The 14033-nt window shown below is 43.1% G+C and overlaps 2 protein-coding genes across 2 annotated transcripts; both read left to right on the top strand.

The window, feature by feature from the left end:
- The first annotated feature begins 1799 nt into the window (after positions 1-1799).
- Positions 1800-4825, top strand: hspb7 (heat shock protein family, member 7 (cardiovascular)). The gene is made up of 3 exons (XM_037477663.2): positions 1800-2308; positions 3870-3994; positions 4164-4825. The coding sequence occupies exons 1-3, from the start codon at positions 2149-2151 to the stop codon at positions 4341-4343; spliced, it is 465 nt and encodes a 154-aa protein (XP_037333560.1). The 5' UTR covers positions 1800-2148; the 3' UTR covers positions 4344-4825.
- Positions 4826-5848: 1023 nt separating this feature from the next.
- zbtb17 (zinc finger and BTB domain containing 17) lies at positions 5849-13777 on the top strand. Its single transcript, XM_037480546.2, has 15 exons — positions 5849-6026; positions 6925-7169; positions 7346-7525; positions 7979-8302; positions 8386-8472; positions 8741-9003; positions 9295-9437; positions 9532-9832; positions 10252-10339; positions 10665-10781; positions 10896-11016; positions 11461-11591; positions 11708-11971; positions 12109-12198; positions 12546-13777. Exons 2-15 carry the CDS (start codon positions 6965-6967, stop codon positions 12971-12973), a joined length of 2742 nt encoding a protein of 913 aa, XP_037336443.2. The 5' UTR covers positions 5849-6026; positions 6925-6964; the 3' UTR covers positions 12974-13777.
- Positions 13778-14033: the final 256 nt, after the last annotated feature.

Genomic DNA, 14033 nt, shown 5'->3' with positions numbered 1-14033 from the left:
TTGTCATTTTAAAAGCTTGTTTCCATGGGAACAACACCCCTAGGCCACCGGAGAACCAGACCGTAACTTTTGTACTTAGCTATCGTAAACATTCATTGCTGACAAACTGTTGTTTCCCCTCAGGCGTTATAAGAAAAGAACAATCCCCAAACTGACAATAAAACTAAAGCAGAAATCATAGGTTAGACATTGTTATTTTTAATAGAAATACAAAAGGAAAGCACATGATATATAAATACATATACATACATATATTGTGAACAACTGGGTTTTTAAAACAAATTTAACTCGGCATTTTACAATATTCATTTGTTACTTAAAACCACTTACATGGTACTTAAACGTAACCCATTGGGTGATGAGGCAGCTGCACCTGCTGCTGAGGTATATTCTTTACTTTCTTTGTACATTGGTAATATGCAAAAACGACAGCAATTGCAGGATTAGGAAATTGAATTGTGTGGCTGTGTCATTTCATTTTATCTTCCAGCTGCATTATTCATAAAAAATATTTATTCATTGATTTCCATGTCAACAACTTATCAAGTGTCTATAATAGTCTATAAAAGTGAAGTGATGTGTGTGTGTGTGCGTGTATTAAATCAGATTTTGCTTGTATTTCACTGGCTTCTTTTCAAAAGAAGTACAGCTTAACAATAACTAAGACCAGATCATTTCTGTATGAGTCATGGTCAGAGAAGCCAATGAATAGAGCTCCCAGTCTCCCAGACCTCATAATGTCCTCACGAAGCTGGCCATCTTAAAATGAATCATCCGTAGTGGGATGACCTTCCACGTCCATCACTGTAGGACTTGTCCCTCCGCCTGCAACATTGTGTAACAGTGAGGAAGCAGCAGCTGAGGAAGACGCAACCCAAACACGTGTGTGTGTGTGTGTGTGTGTGTAAGTGTGGGTGTCTGTGCCCTCTATGTGGCCAGATGAGAATGCAAACACAAGCCCACACATGTAGAGGGGACTCAAAGTCACTTATGACACTGTTTCTTTTCTGGCGATCAGTCTGTGTGTTCCAACCCTCAGGCCGGAAACTACTAATTTGGTTAAATTACTTTTATTTCCTTGCAGCCGAGGTCATTTTGACTTTTCTTATGATGAAAGAAATGATCAAGAAAATAACATGACTGATTAACATTAGTAACATATTCATTCCAGAGACTCTCCCTTTCTTTGATCTCAATGGCATCTCCATCAGAGGAACAAAGCACAATCTAACTGAATAAAAGCCCAGCGTGTACCAACAATATTCCTGCTGTTACTGTGGAGGGCGGTGGGAGGAGGGGGGGGGGGGGGGGGGTTCTGTGTGCGCCCTGGCAGGGAAACTGTGAGTTGCTGGTCTGGATTTAGACCTCCAGCAGGAGGACCCTGGGCTCCATACTGATAAGACTGTACGCAGAGCAGTGAGTGTTTTCTAATCACGATGGCCTGTGCTCTCTGCGCAGATATTAATAGCCACAAAGCAATGTCACCACTAAGTCCCCTTGCTCACGCTGACGCCTTTGTTTTCACGCATTCTTTCCATCTTTGTTTGCTCTCGACTTCGCCTCCGAGCACACGTGAGTCCTGCGTTTCACTTTCCGATTCCTGCTCCGCAGATAATAAACGGATGAGAAAAATCCCTCTAATGGATGCTGAATTAAAGAGAGGGGAGGAAAGCTATTTCAGGGGGCGATGCGTCTGAAATGACAACTGTTACCCCCCTCACCCCCTCAGCCCCCGGCCCTTTCACTACCTCTATCAAATCTTGCTATCTCGCCTGCCCTTAAACCTAAAAGCCTTCAATGCCTTCAACTTTTCCAACAACAAGCCCCTCTCTCCATCGCTGTCATGATAAATATAGAACACTATTACCCTTTCCTGTTGAGCTGTGACGCACGTGCACACCGCCTGGGACCGCGCAGTATATAAGGGCCGAGGGAGGGCAAATACACAATTTTAACAAACTGGTCAATTCAAACCCATAAAAAAGAAGAAGAAGAAGAAGAAGAAGAAGAAGAAGGACAGGAGAAGGGTGTTTTGTTTATTACGTTGAAAGCGTCTGGAAGACAGATCAACCACTAAAAGAATAGCCCGCCTCCCTCTTCCCTCCCTTCTCTCTCCTCCTCTGCCTCACCCAGCACTCTCAGCCATCCATGAGTGGGACCAACTCCTCTGCCTATCGATCGGAGCGCAGTTTTCACCAGACCTCGTCCTCATCCTCTGGAAACCCACACATGGAGAAGAGCCGGGGACTGTTCGCTGAGGACTTTGGCTCCTTCATGCGGCCTGGGAGCGAGGCCTTGGGCTTTCCCAGTAAGTTGGAAGGAATGTCAGGTTTCTGGGTCTCGTATTGTCTACTAAAGGGGTTCTAATAACAGCGACAAACGCAAGATGAGGGGACAGCTTTTACTGAGATCTATGTGCAAGCTTGGTAACAACTTGCTTAAAGGGTTTGTGATGTTTCGTTTCTGTGGTGACAAATATATATATCCCAGCTGAGACAGTTGAGAGCAAAAAAAGGAAAGGATCTCTGGTGGGGTTGATGTGTTCAGACAAGATCTGTTTCCCAAAGTGTAGTAACTTTTAAGACAGTGTGAACACTGAACATGTGTTGGCCATGTGATGGAATTCACTCCTGGGAGCTTTTGCCAGCACGGAGGAAGTGCTCGGCTCTCTCTCACAGGTCTCAGGGGCGTTTTGGGTGTGTTTCAAATACACATGCAGGTCAGGAGCCATTTCCCTCTGGCTGTGCCTGCGTGGTTCACCTGCGGCGTCGTTTCACCGCTGGCACACACAGGTGTGACGTCTGCACTTTAAGTGGACTCTGGGTTTATGTGGCCCAGGTGTCGGCGGCAGAGCAGAATCGTTTAGGATTGTCTGCAGCTAAAGGCAAAACAACACACACACACACACACACACACATTTGCATGGCGAGAGAATGCTGGACCGGCTGCCAGCAGTGTGACTTCACACACTGAGAATCTGGAATGACGCCTGCGTGAGGAATGAGCAGATGGTTGCCCGGTGACCGGCGTACACATCAAATACACACGCAGATTTGGAATGATGTCACGCGGTCCAACTAACCTGCGTATGTGAAGTCGGACCACTTGTGTGTCTCTACTGCAGCCCGTTTCTGCCTAATCATCGAAGCACCTTTCACATTGTTCCATTTACTCAAACCGAGCTTTGGACCTTGTGACGCCTTGCTTCTTACTTCTTTGGTCTGAACAAACTTCTTCTACTGATCAGAGATCCAAATATGTCAAGTTTAAAAAGACATTTAACACATTTGTATTTTAGTCCATAAGATGAATTTTGTGGGAAACCAAACAAATGACATGGTATTGCTTTCAGATCTACATTATTGGCTATGATGGAAATAAAGGAATGGAGAGCCAAATATAACACATCTAACGCCAAATTATTTATGAAGCTAATCATCCCGTTTGTTACATTATGTTAAGAATATTAAGTTCTCAAATGTCAAAGACATTCAATACACTTCTCATCTGATTACTATTGATGTTACATTAACAGCCAAGACCCTGAACCTGAGCAATGCAATGATTTTTTGTTGGGTCAAAATGTCTTTTATAACATTTTGAGCTGGTCATTAGTTTAGTTTTTTTTAATTTCAAAAAGAAAAAAAATGATCCCTTTATGTGTTTTTTGAACAGCTTTGCCTCTTTTGAATGAGCTTCAATAATATTAAATTTTAGTATGCACTCTTCTGTAACATGTTTGTAAAGCCTCACTGGTTTCTATCTATGGCCCACAATTATTAGACAAAATACGATTTCAGTTAAAGTGAGAGAAATATACTTCTGTTCCCACCTGCTTTAACTTTCTTTCTCATCCTGTTATACGCTAGCTGCATCTGGGAATGTAAAGACTCTTGGAGATTTGTACCAGTTCACAGTCGACGTGCAGGACTTCTCCCCTGAAGATGTCATCGTCACCACATCCAACAACCAGATCGAAGTTCATGCAGAGAAGGTTTGCAGACTCCCTTTTCATTTTGAGTCTTTAGAATGATATTAGTGTCCCCCTGATAGGCCCTTGAAACAATGGTGTCGTTTAACGGAGCACCGTGCAGTGGAGCCATCTCTTGTCACATTACGTGTCCTCTGTCACAATCCATTAAGTCATATTCTAACTTTGGCAGTTGGCGCAAGATGGTTCGGTCATGAACACTTTCACGCACAAGTGCCAGCTACCCGACGATGTGGACCCCACCTCAGTGACATCATCACTGGGCACCGAGGGGACCCTAACAGTCACGGCACGCCGACACCCGGCCAAACACGAGCTCGCACAGACCTTCCGCACAGAGATCAAGATCTGAAGAGGGAGCGCCTGGCGTGTCACACTCCTAATGTTTTTGTGTTCTTGTGCTACTTCCTGGATTTCCTGTATTCACTCAACCCATTCTAATAATGTAATAACATGTAATGTAATAATACTCCAAACGCTCAACAGAGAGTTGCCCCTGTGCTCTATGCAACATTCTCCCTCCATCACTGGAGCAATGCCTGATGCTGAGTTAGTTCCCTTTACGCGTCAGCAATAGGTCACGTCTGCACGTAACATGCTAAGACTGAGGGGTTGGACATGTGCAGCATTTACTCTCTCTCTCTCACACACACACAAGCAAATGAAAACACATATTGAGTAACTGTTAACTTGACTGCTGTCCTCTAACATTGTTCTAAACATGAAAACTATCCTCAATTGATGGTTGCCACGTTAATAATAACTTATTGTATATTGTTGTTTGTGTGAATTAAATGATCCTGCTTTGACGATAAATATGTGTAGTCTCTTGAATGACAAACTGAATGACATGACAAATTGTCATAGAGTACATATATATGAACATAAACCGTACACCAAAGAGAACAACTATTGTGCAGAGTGCAAGTGCAAATGGTTTTGTTGTACAGTTTCTTTTTAGATACCTTTACGTCCTTTTAGAAAGCTCTGAAAATAAAAAATGAAAAAATTAATTTGTTTTACAAAATTATAATAGCTTCAACAATTGTCCCATTGATCTTTATTGCTCTAAATGTAGCACTTCATTATCATAAGGTAGAAAATATGTATAGGCAAACAATCAAATAGCATCAGCTCAGTGTTAAGTCCTCGGGCGCTTTCCAAGATGTATTTATTTAGAACAGAAGCAATACCAATGACATACAGTAGTAACCTGTTTTAAAGCAGGATTAGCCCCCAAACACTTGCTTTCTCCCCAATATATCCCTACATCAGACAATCAAAGGCCTAAAGGTTGGTAAGCAGTGAATACAGCAAGGCTTCTACTCTCAAATGAATGAGACAGAGCTAAGAGGAAAGATGGTGCTTTTATTCAATTTTTTATGCCACAAAGGCATTAATGACACATCTGTCCTGCTTTCGTTGTGAAGGACCACAATGTGATTTAGCATATTATGTCGTAATGTAATTAAGTGTCTATGAAATGAATGCTTTGTGTGTTCCCTTGCAGAGTGCTTTGGAAATAATACTGCATCAATATTCCAAAAAAACTTGCACACCCTGCACATTGGTGCCCAGTATATCCACAGTACAGATCTCTAATTTATAATAATATTTAAGATTAAAGGTGGTTGGTTTTAATGATTTTGCCATTCAGTAGGATACCTGATTTACTCCAAATCAGTTTGATGAGATCAATGTGTGTCTGCTGGTGTTTTTGTGTGTCACATATCGCTACGTGACGTGCAGAGGAACAACATTAGTGTGTAGATCAAGTTCGTCGCGCAAATTGCGCCCCCATGTGGTCGTCGTAGAGACACGTCGTGTGTTCACACTGCGCATGCTCCTGCGATACATCCGGCCGGTCCGTATCAATCGATCAGAGAGAGGAAGATGGCGGTGGATGGAGTTAACGGGAAAGGATCGATCCCCGAAAAACTCGATTGGGTCTGTTTTTCCTAACCGAGAAAAACACTCGATACCCCCCCCCCCGAGCATCACTTTGAACCCGGAGTGAAGACGCGATAACACAGAGGTAATCTAGGAGCTGTTCTTAAATAAAATGGCGCTTGAATAAAGCAAAGTTAGCGAGCTAGCCGAGAAAACAACAAGGGATGAAGACGAGCGCTCCTCGGCTGTCCGCCATCTTGTCCCTTCGCTACATGCGTGTTCAGGCACGCTAAATTAATCCCTGATACCGAAGCTGTAAGGATGGAGGAATTGTAGTCGATGTATTGCACTGTCAAACCAAGCTGTCAAAACGTTTAAACAAACCAAACGCCTGTCACGACGCATGTTCGCCGCGGTGTCCCGGCCGTGTGTTTCCATTGCATCATGAGCAGTGGAAGCCACATTGTGGGTGATTTGTGGTTCATTTCGCCTCTCAACGCTGCGTTAACTCGCATCTTATTGCGACGCATTTCGTACATTGACGCTGTAGATACCGTTATTTACAGACCTTTTTAATACAATGTGTTTTCATTGTTAAAACGCAGGTTGAGGTACCTTTACCTCTCCCTCTAGTATTTGCTGCTAGGTCTATTTAAGGACATTTACCAACAAGACAGCACAAGTCTGACACACTTTGTTATAACAATAAGCAAAAGTACCTGTTTGGCTTTTGCGTTACAGGAAGTAAGAAAAAACCTCCACACAAATGTATTAACAAAAAAAATATTTTATTGAAATAAGCGTCAAAAAACGAGATACTATCGTAAATATATAATATAAATATAATATAGTTGCAGAATACATAATCCCCCTTCTTAAATTGTTTTGATCTGAACGGGTCATGATAGAGAGGGTAGTAATTTCAATATTGCAAAAACCTGAAACCGTTTTAACTGGGAAAAATATGGAAGCAACTGATCAATCCAATGTGAACGGCACCAAACCGGTGAGCCTTTTTGAGCCTTTGCTCGTGCTTTCCACAGAGGAGCCGTTCCCCTCCAGCCGCCCGGAGGCTTCGGGACGATGGAGTTCCCGTGGCACAGTGGAAAGGTTCTGGAGCAGCTGGACCGCCAGCGCAAACAGGGCATGCTGTGTGACTGCACCTTTGTGGTGGACGGGGTGGACTTCAAGGCGCACAAGTCTGTGCTGGCGGCCTGCAGTGTCTACTTCCGCACCCTGTTCCTGGACCAGAAAGATGTGGTGCACCTGGACATCAGCAATGCAGCAGGTGGGTTCCCCTCAGGGTTTGGACACGTATCTTTGTATACTTTCACATGTAAACTATGTACTTCATAATTTATTTACCGTGCATACCGTCACAGTGCTTTAGATCAACAACAGTTAATGTACCCCATCATTACTGCTGTATAACTCGACCTGTTGTATTGTTGATTGTCCTTGCAGGTTTGGGTCAGGTCTTGGAGTTTATGTACACAGCCAAGCTGACTTTGAGTCCACAGAATGTAGAAGACGTGCTGGCTGTTGCTAACTTTCTACAGATGCAAGAAATTGTAAACGCCTGCTCTGCGTACCAGTCGATGGCAAATCCTGCTCCGTCCCTCATAACACTGGATTTTGCCGTTGGTGAGTCTGAATGAATGCCTACACCTCAGCAAATGTTCATATCTAAACCTTTAAATGCTCAATCATTGCGGGTGTAGAAAAGGGCCGATGAGGTTAAGAGGACAAGTTTTCTCTGTTGGATGAATTTAACAGTTTAATGTGGTTAATCTTAACTAAGTTGCCTGTGTGTAGGTGTTAGTTAGCAGGTAATTCCACCAACTCAATAGTAGCGATTACCAATTGAATACTTCACTGGCATATTAAAATGTTGTATCCGGTGCGGTATAATTTCGACACAATTTGATACATTTCCACATTTCGTGCAATCGATAAGTCTAATCTGGTTCCTTTTTATTTTTTTTATACTACGATATTAGCCACATTGAATTCAAATTCACATTTTCATCACAATTTTTATCCACCATATTCTACTAAAAAAAGTAAACCCTTCCTTTTTGTCTTTGAATGAACCAGAAGAGAAACATGGAGAAGGAGAGCAGAGGGAGGAACTAGAGAGTGACAGGAGTGAAGGAGTGGCATCTCAAGCAGAGGAAAGTCCCTGCACGACCACAGAAGATAAAAAAAACACACAAAATGGTGAAAATGTGCAGGAAGACATCTCCACCGAGAAACAACCGACAGTTTCTCAGCCCAGCCCGGCCAGAACCCAATCGGGCCGAGGAGGAGTCCACACAAACGCCCCCGTTCTTCAAAAGAAGATATCTGTGAAGAAGGAAGAGGAAAGTGCTGCAGAAGATGCACCTGTACCTGGCCCATCTGATGCTGACTGCAATCCCAGTGAGTGCGTAGCGTACCAATATTATTTTGAAATATCACAGGGTTGCTTATCTTAAATTAATAGTGATTTTCTTTATTCACAGAATCGCCGCCGAAATCTGCTTGCTCATCATACACGAGCTCTCGGGGGAGACGAATCAGAAAACCTCCTCGGCGAAACTTCCCACCTGGTGAGCCAGGATAGTTTGCTGCGCTGCCTCAACCCATACCACCCTAATCATGCAAAAACATACTCCAGACTAAAAAGTCAATAAGGAAATAAGTACATTTAGAAGATTTCAATATATCTTTGTTAGTTATTTTAGTTTAGCGTTTTAGTCTTACATTTAAATGCAGGTATAGGAGGCCTTTTTATACCAATTAAAATTTGGAGTCGAGACTTGTGTCATACACAGACAGATTATCATTTTCAAGACTTCTCAATCATTGCCCCTTTAGATAATGACTCGGAGGAAGAAGCCCCATCAAAGAGACAAACTCGGAAGAGGGCGGCAGAACTAGCCAATGAACCGGATGACGACACTGAGGAGACCCGGGAGGGGGAAGCTGACGACGAAGAGGGGTCGGCAGAGGAAGGTGACGATGACGATGTTGATGGGGTCAATTCGGGCAGCGAGAGGGAAGGGGGACAAAATCAGTCAGCGTCCATGAGCAGCCGATCCGAGTCAAAGCTTTACAGCTCTGTGACACACGAATGCGAGGTGAGTGAATGTCTGGGTGCAGGAGGGAAGAGGCGGGTGCATTGTCAATTTCTAATTTTCTTTAATGTTCAAAAAAATTCAGACTTAATGCTGTACTTGTAAGGTGTATGAATGTAAACGTCATCAACTGTTGCATCGAAATGCATCAAAACTAATATATCTGCATCAAACCTGGAAACTTTGCTGATTCCGAAGGCCTTTGTGCAGATGTTTGTAAAATGTTGGGCGTTTACATACAAATTTTGCGTGGATAGGTTTTGCTCACTCAACATGACATTTTCTTCTTGTCAGGACTGCGGCAAGAAATTCACCCACACTGGCAATTTTAAGAGACACATGCGCATTCACACAGGAGAGAAGCCGTTCAGCTGTCGCGATTGCAGCAAAGCTTTCTCTGACCCTGCGGCCTGTAAAGCCCACGAGAAAACACACAGGTGAATCCCTTTGTTTCTACTTAGGCACATTTGGTTTACTGACACCTGCTCTTACTGAGATCGTGTCTTAAGTTGTTCCCTCGCTGCCCCCCAGCCCTCTGAAGCCGTACTGCTGCTCGACTTGCGGGAAGAGCTACCGCCAGATCAGCCTGCTCAACCTGCACCGCAAACGGCACACGGGCGAAGCGCGCTACAGCTGCGAAATGTGCGGCAAGCTCTTCACCACATCTGGCAACCTGAAGCGCCACCAGCTGGTGCACAGTGGGGAGAAGCCGTACCACTGCGACTACTGCGATAAGTCCTTCTCCGACCCCACCGCCAAGATGCGACACCTGGAGACGCACAACACGGAGAAGGGCAACAAGTGTTCACACTGTGACAAGCGCTTCAACCAGGTAATAATGATATGTGATACAAACATAATACAACGTGTAGGAGCCGTCGGTAAAATCAACGCGCCTTTTCTCGTATTGTCACTTCAATATTCTTTTATTCATTGTTCGTCCAAAACAACATAAATCACACTCATAATAATCGGAGAAATCAATGCGTAATGCGGTCAAAAACAGTAGCTCCTTCCGCTCTCAAAATAGAAAACACACCTGGCCTTACTCGGGTGACATTTAAATAGCCAACGCCCCCTGACGTCATCACATACATCATCACAAATAAATCAATAGAAAAGGCAGTTTTATTATGCACAATACAAGTGTAGTGGAATGGCTTCTACACAACATGTTATTCACAAACATTAATGATGATAGATTCTCATATTATGTTGACTTTGTTTTACTTGATTTTGTGTTTTCCATAGCCGGGAAATCTGAAGGCTCACTTAAAGATCCATATTACGGACGGGCCTCTCAAGTGCAAAGAATGTGGCAAACAGTTTACTACTTCAGGTAAGAAGATATTTCGGACCATAGTCTTAAGTTATGTGTTGGTCTCTTATGCGGTTAGGACATGTGGTGTTTAAATGCTTTGAGCGGTTGGAAGACTAGATCATCTTGACTTTTTGCTGACTACAAATCACTATCAAGAAACTGAAGTTCTACCTAAACTCTTTCAAATGTATGATCCTTAAAATCCGAGCAGCTGTACAATCAATTCTTGATAGTGTATTATATAATTCCAGCTGCTTTCTCAGTCTGCGCGTAATCTGAAGGAAGTTTACTTGAAACGTCATTGCTTTGAGGCATTTGGTCTAACCTATTGTGTGCTTTTTAGGGAATCTGAAGAGGCACCTGCGAGTCCACAGTGGGGAGAAACCATACGTCTGTATGCACTGCAAGAGAGCTTTCAGTGATCCTGGAGCTCTGCAGCGGCATGAACGCATCCACACAGGTACTTCCATGGTACTCTTAGAGACTATGGAATGTGTGAGCCACACATCAGCTTTCAATCAGAAACTATGCACATATATGTTTTACATTCCCCACTGTTCTTCATGGGCTACAGGAGAGAAGCCCTGCGTCTGTGTTATCTGTGGCAAGGCCTTCACGCAGGCCAGCTCCCTCATCGCTCACGTCCGACAGCACACAGGAGAGAAGCCCTACGTGTGTGATCGCTGTGGCAAAAGGTCAGCAAGCAGATAAATCAGTGCTTTAACAAAGGGTTTTTTTAAATGTACTTTTGCTTGGGGAATGTAACTGTAATTTTTCTAACAAGGACATTAGTAGAGTGTTTAAAGAATAAGACAACAGAACATTGACTTTTGGTTTCAATTGTTAAGGTTACTTGTCAATTGTCAACTGTGGGAGAAAATTGTCTTAGGGAGAGGGAAGATTCAAGACCCTACCCGTATGATAATAACACGGGTGTACAGCTAGAAATAGGATAAAACAGCCTTTTGGCAGCATGCTACAAAGCAGAAGCAGGAGCAGATCTTCATCCACTGCTAGAAGTATGCGAGAGAATGTTTTCTTTTCATTGTATTTTTTAGACTGGCTGTTTAAATGCGATGCCATGGTGTGTTTGCTGGAAGCAAGACGAGGAGTACAATTTAATGTTTGTCTCCGGACAGGTTTGTGCAGTCCAGTCAACTGGCCAATCACATCCGGCACCATGATAATGTCCGGCCGCACAAGTGTCAGATGTGCAACAAAGCATTTGTTAATGTGGGAGACCTGTCGAAGCACATCATCATTCACACAGGTATGGACAAGATTAGTGTCAAATAATTATGGAGCAATGGTGGAAATAGGGAGAGGTCCCGCAGAGCTCACAACTTCCCCCCGTCAGTTGATTCTATTCCTTCGTCCTGCTCTCAGGGGAGAAACCTTTCCTGTGTGATAAATGCGGCAGAGGCTTCAACCGGGTGGACAACCTGCGCTCCCACGTTAAGACCGTCCACCAAGGCAAGGCCGGCATGAAGCGGCTGGTGATGGGCGGGGGCAGTGCGGATGAGGGGGGCGACGCGTCCGCAGGGGCGTGCCTCTCTGACAACGAGATCAACATAGTCACCGTCACCACAGAGGATATCGTCACCCTGGCCACTGAGGCCCTGGCAGCTAGTGCAGTAGCTCAGCTGACAGGTCAGGCAGCATCTGGTGATATTAGCAAACATATCAACATATTCAGGGGTTGAATCTGAGAATTGCTGCAGCTAAAATTATGAGAATTAAATTTGAAGGTGTTTAGTGTTTAACTTTGTGTCATATGTCTTTGACAGTTGTTCCAGTGGTTGCTTCAGTGTCTGCAGATGAGACTGAGGCTTTGAAAGCGGAAATAACCAAGGCGGTAGAGAAAGTGCATGAAACAGGTAGGACATCAAGAAAATTACTATAAAGTAAGAACGTTACTTAAATCATTGTATATGAATATTTAATAGGCATTAGAAAACTACTATTGCTAATGCTGTTTTACTGCAAGGGTGCAGCAGCATTATTACATTTTGAACCCTGGCTTTGGAAATGGGATGGTCAGCTGAGTAATCCCGAAATTCAGCATCAACCGTCAACACATTTAACAGAAACATTATAATTCCTATTGAAAACACGAAATATCTGTTTTTTAGGTCTCCTGCGTTAAAAAGGATTATTTTTTTTAATGTAGAAACCAAATACAAATTTGAATTGCTAACTCTGTCACATGTTCTTTTGTTCCTAGACCCCAACACCCAGATTTTGTATGCTTGTGATTCATGCGGTGACAAATTCTTGGACGCCAGTTCCCTGGCCCAGCACGTACGCATCCACACCGCTCAGGCACTGGTCATGTTTCAGGCAGATTCGGACTTCTACCAGTACACCACAGCCACCACTGCTGAGGCGGAATCTGCAACAACATGGCAACCCACAGCTGAACATGTCATCCAGGAAGGAGATCTGATTTTCCGAGCCCAGGATGGGGAAGGAGTGGCAGAGGGGGAGATAGTGGGGGAGACACACAGTGAAGAGCCTGGAGCGGTCACTCGTGAGGAGGAGGAGAGGGAAGATGAAGAGGTGGAAAGTCCTGTTGAGATCCACACAGAAGGAATAGATGAAGAGGCAGAAGATGAAAAACAAGAGAAGATGGAATGTGAGAGTCAGGCTTAGCGGGTTAGAACAAGAAAATATAAAGACGTTAATTAATGCGACCTCGGTTTCAACATGCTGTGCTATGAATCTCAACTGGATTCACAACGTACAACACTTTGTACACAATTTTATCTTTGAATGTATGGTCAAAAATAATGTGTTTTGTAGTCCGATTTCCAGAAGGTCCAGAGATGAGATAAAAAATATTGATACTCTTCCCGAGATGTTTATACTACGTTGTATAGTCTTTAGAATGAATGGGAGGACTATGACGTGTCGTTTGTAATTGCTTTACAAGTCCTAGTGTTATTTTTCCATTTCACCCAAAAGAGATATGTACATTTCCCTTAAATAGTAAAAACTATTTTATTGTACTTAGTTCTAAGTATTTTAATTAAAATCATATTACATAAATTATCCACATGAACATGTCAGCAGACTGAAGATTTAGTTGGGTGTATGTTCACTCCTCTTTCCTGAAGTTGGATGATGTCATGAACTTGTATACTAGCAAACACTGTAAATGCTCTGCATGTTAAATATTGTGTATATGTGTTACATATCCTTGAAATGAATGAATGAATGAATGTCTTATTTGAATTGCTTGAAGAGAAAGGAATAGAGAGATGACAGTGTGGTCAACAACTTTTTTTCTTCTTCTTTGTTTTGCAGTAAACTGTAAAATAATCATGTGAAGATGGTTCCCTGAAACCAACGGTTTTATGTAATTATCTTGTCTGCTTATATTACCTGTTAGATAGTAGCAACATTGCTACAGCTCACTGGAAGTTATCTCATCAATAAAGTGTCTGCAGTCTGATGCATCCGCCTCGTTGTGATGTTATTTTACAAATGTGCTGTTATGTTTATATTGCTCTGTCAAGATTCGTTAATTAATCAAATCTATAAATTCACTGAGGAAAAGTAGTCACCCTTCCAGGAACTAATCACATTAACTTGTTTTACATGTCTCCACACTACTTCGTGGCTGTCAGTCTTATAATAAAGCTCCCGTTCCATTGGCGGAGTGGAGGCCAGAAGGACGCGTTCCTCTCGCTCATTGGCTGGATCTCGGGGT

The sequence above is a fragment of the Pungitius pungitius genome, chromosome 1 (genome assembly GCF_949316345.1).
Source record: "Pungitius pungitius chromosome 1, fPunPun2.1, whole genome shotgun sequence".
NCBI lineage: Eukaryota > Metazoa > Chordata > Actinopteri > Perciformes > Gasterosteidae > Pungitius > Pungitius pungitius.
This window is presented reverse-complemented; position numbering and strand designations above follow the sequence as displayed.

Coding starts and splice junctions, on each gene's coding strand:
- zbtb17 (XM_037480546.2), top strand. CDS start 6,965: ATGGAGTTCCCGTGGCACAGTGGAAAGGTTCTGGAGCAGCTGGACCGC. Junction 8,303..8,385: donor TGATGCTGACTGCAATCCCA/GTGAGTGCGTAG, acceptor CTTTATTCACAG/AATCGCCGCCGAAATCTGCT. Junction 11,972..12,108: donor TGCAGTAGCTCAGCTGACAG/GTCAGGCAGCAT, acceptor TGTCTTTGACAG/TTGTTCCAGTGGTTGCTTCA.
- hspb7 (XM_037477663.2), top strand. CDS start 2,149: ATGAGTGGGACCAACTCCTCTGCCTATCGATCGGAGCGCAGTTTTCAC. Junction 2,309..3,869: donor CGAGGCCTTGGGCTTTCCCA/GTAAGTTGGAAG, acceptor GTTATACGCTAG/CTGCATCTGGGAATGTAAAG. Junction 3,995..4,163: donor TCGAAGTTCATGCAGAGAAG/GTTTGCAGACTC, acceptor TAACTTTGGCAG/TTGGCGCAAGATGGTTCGGT.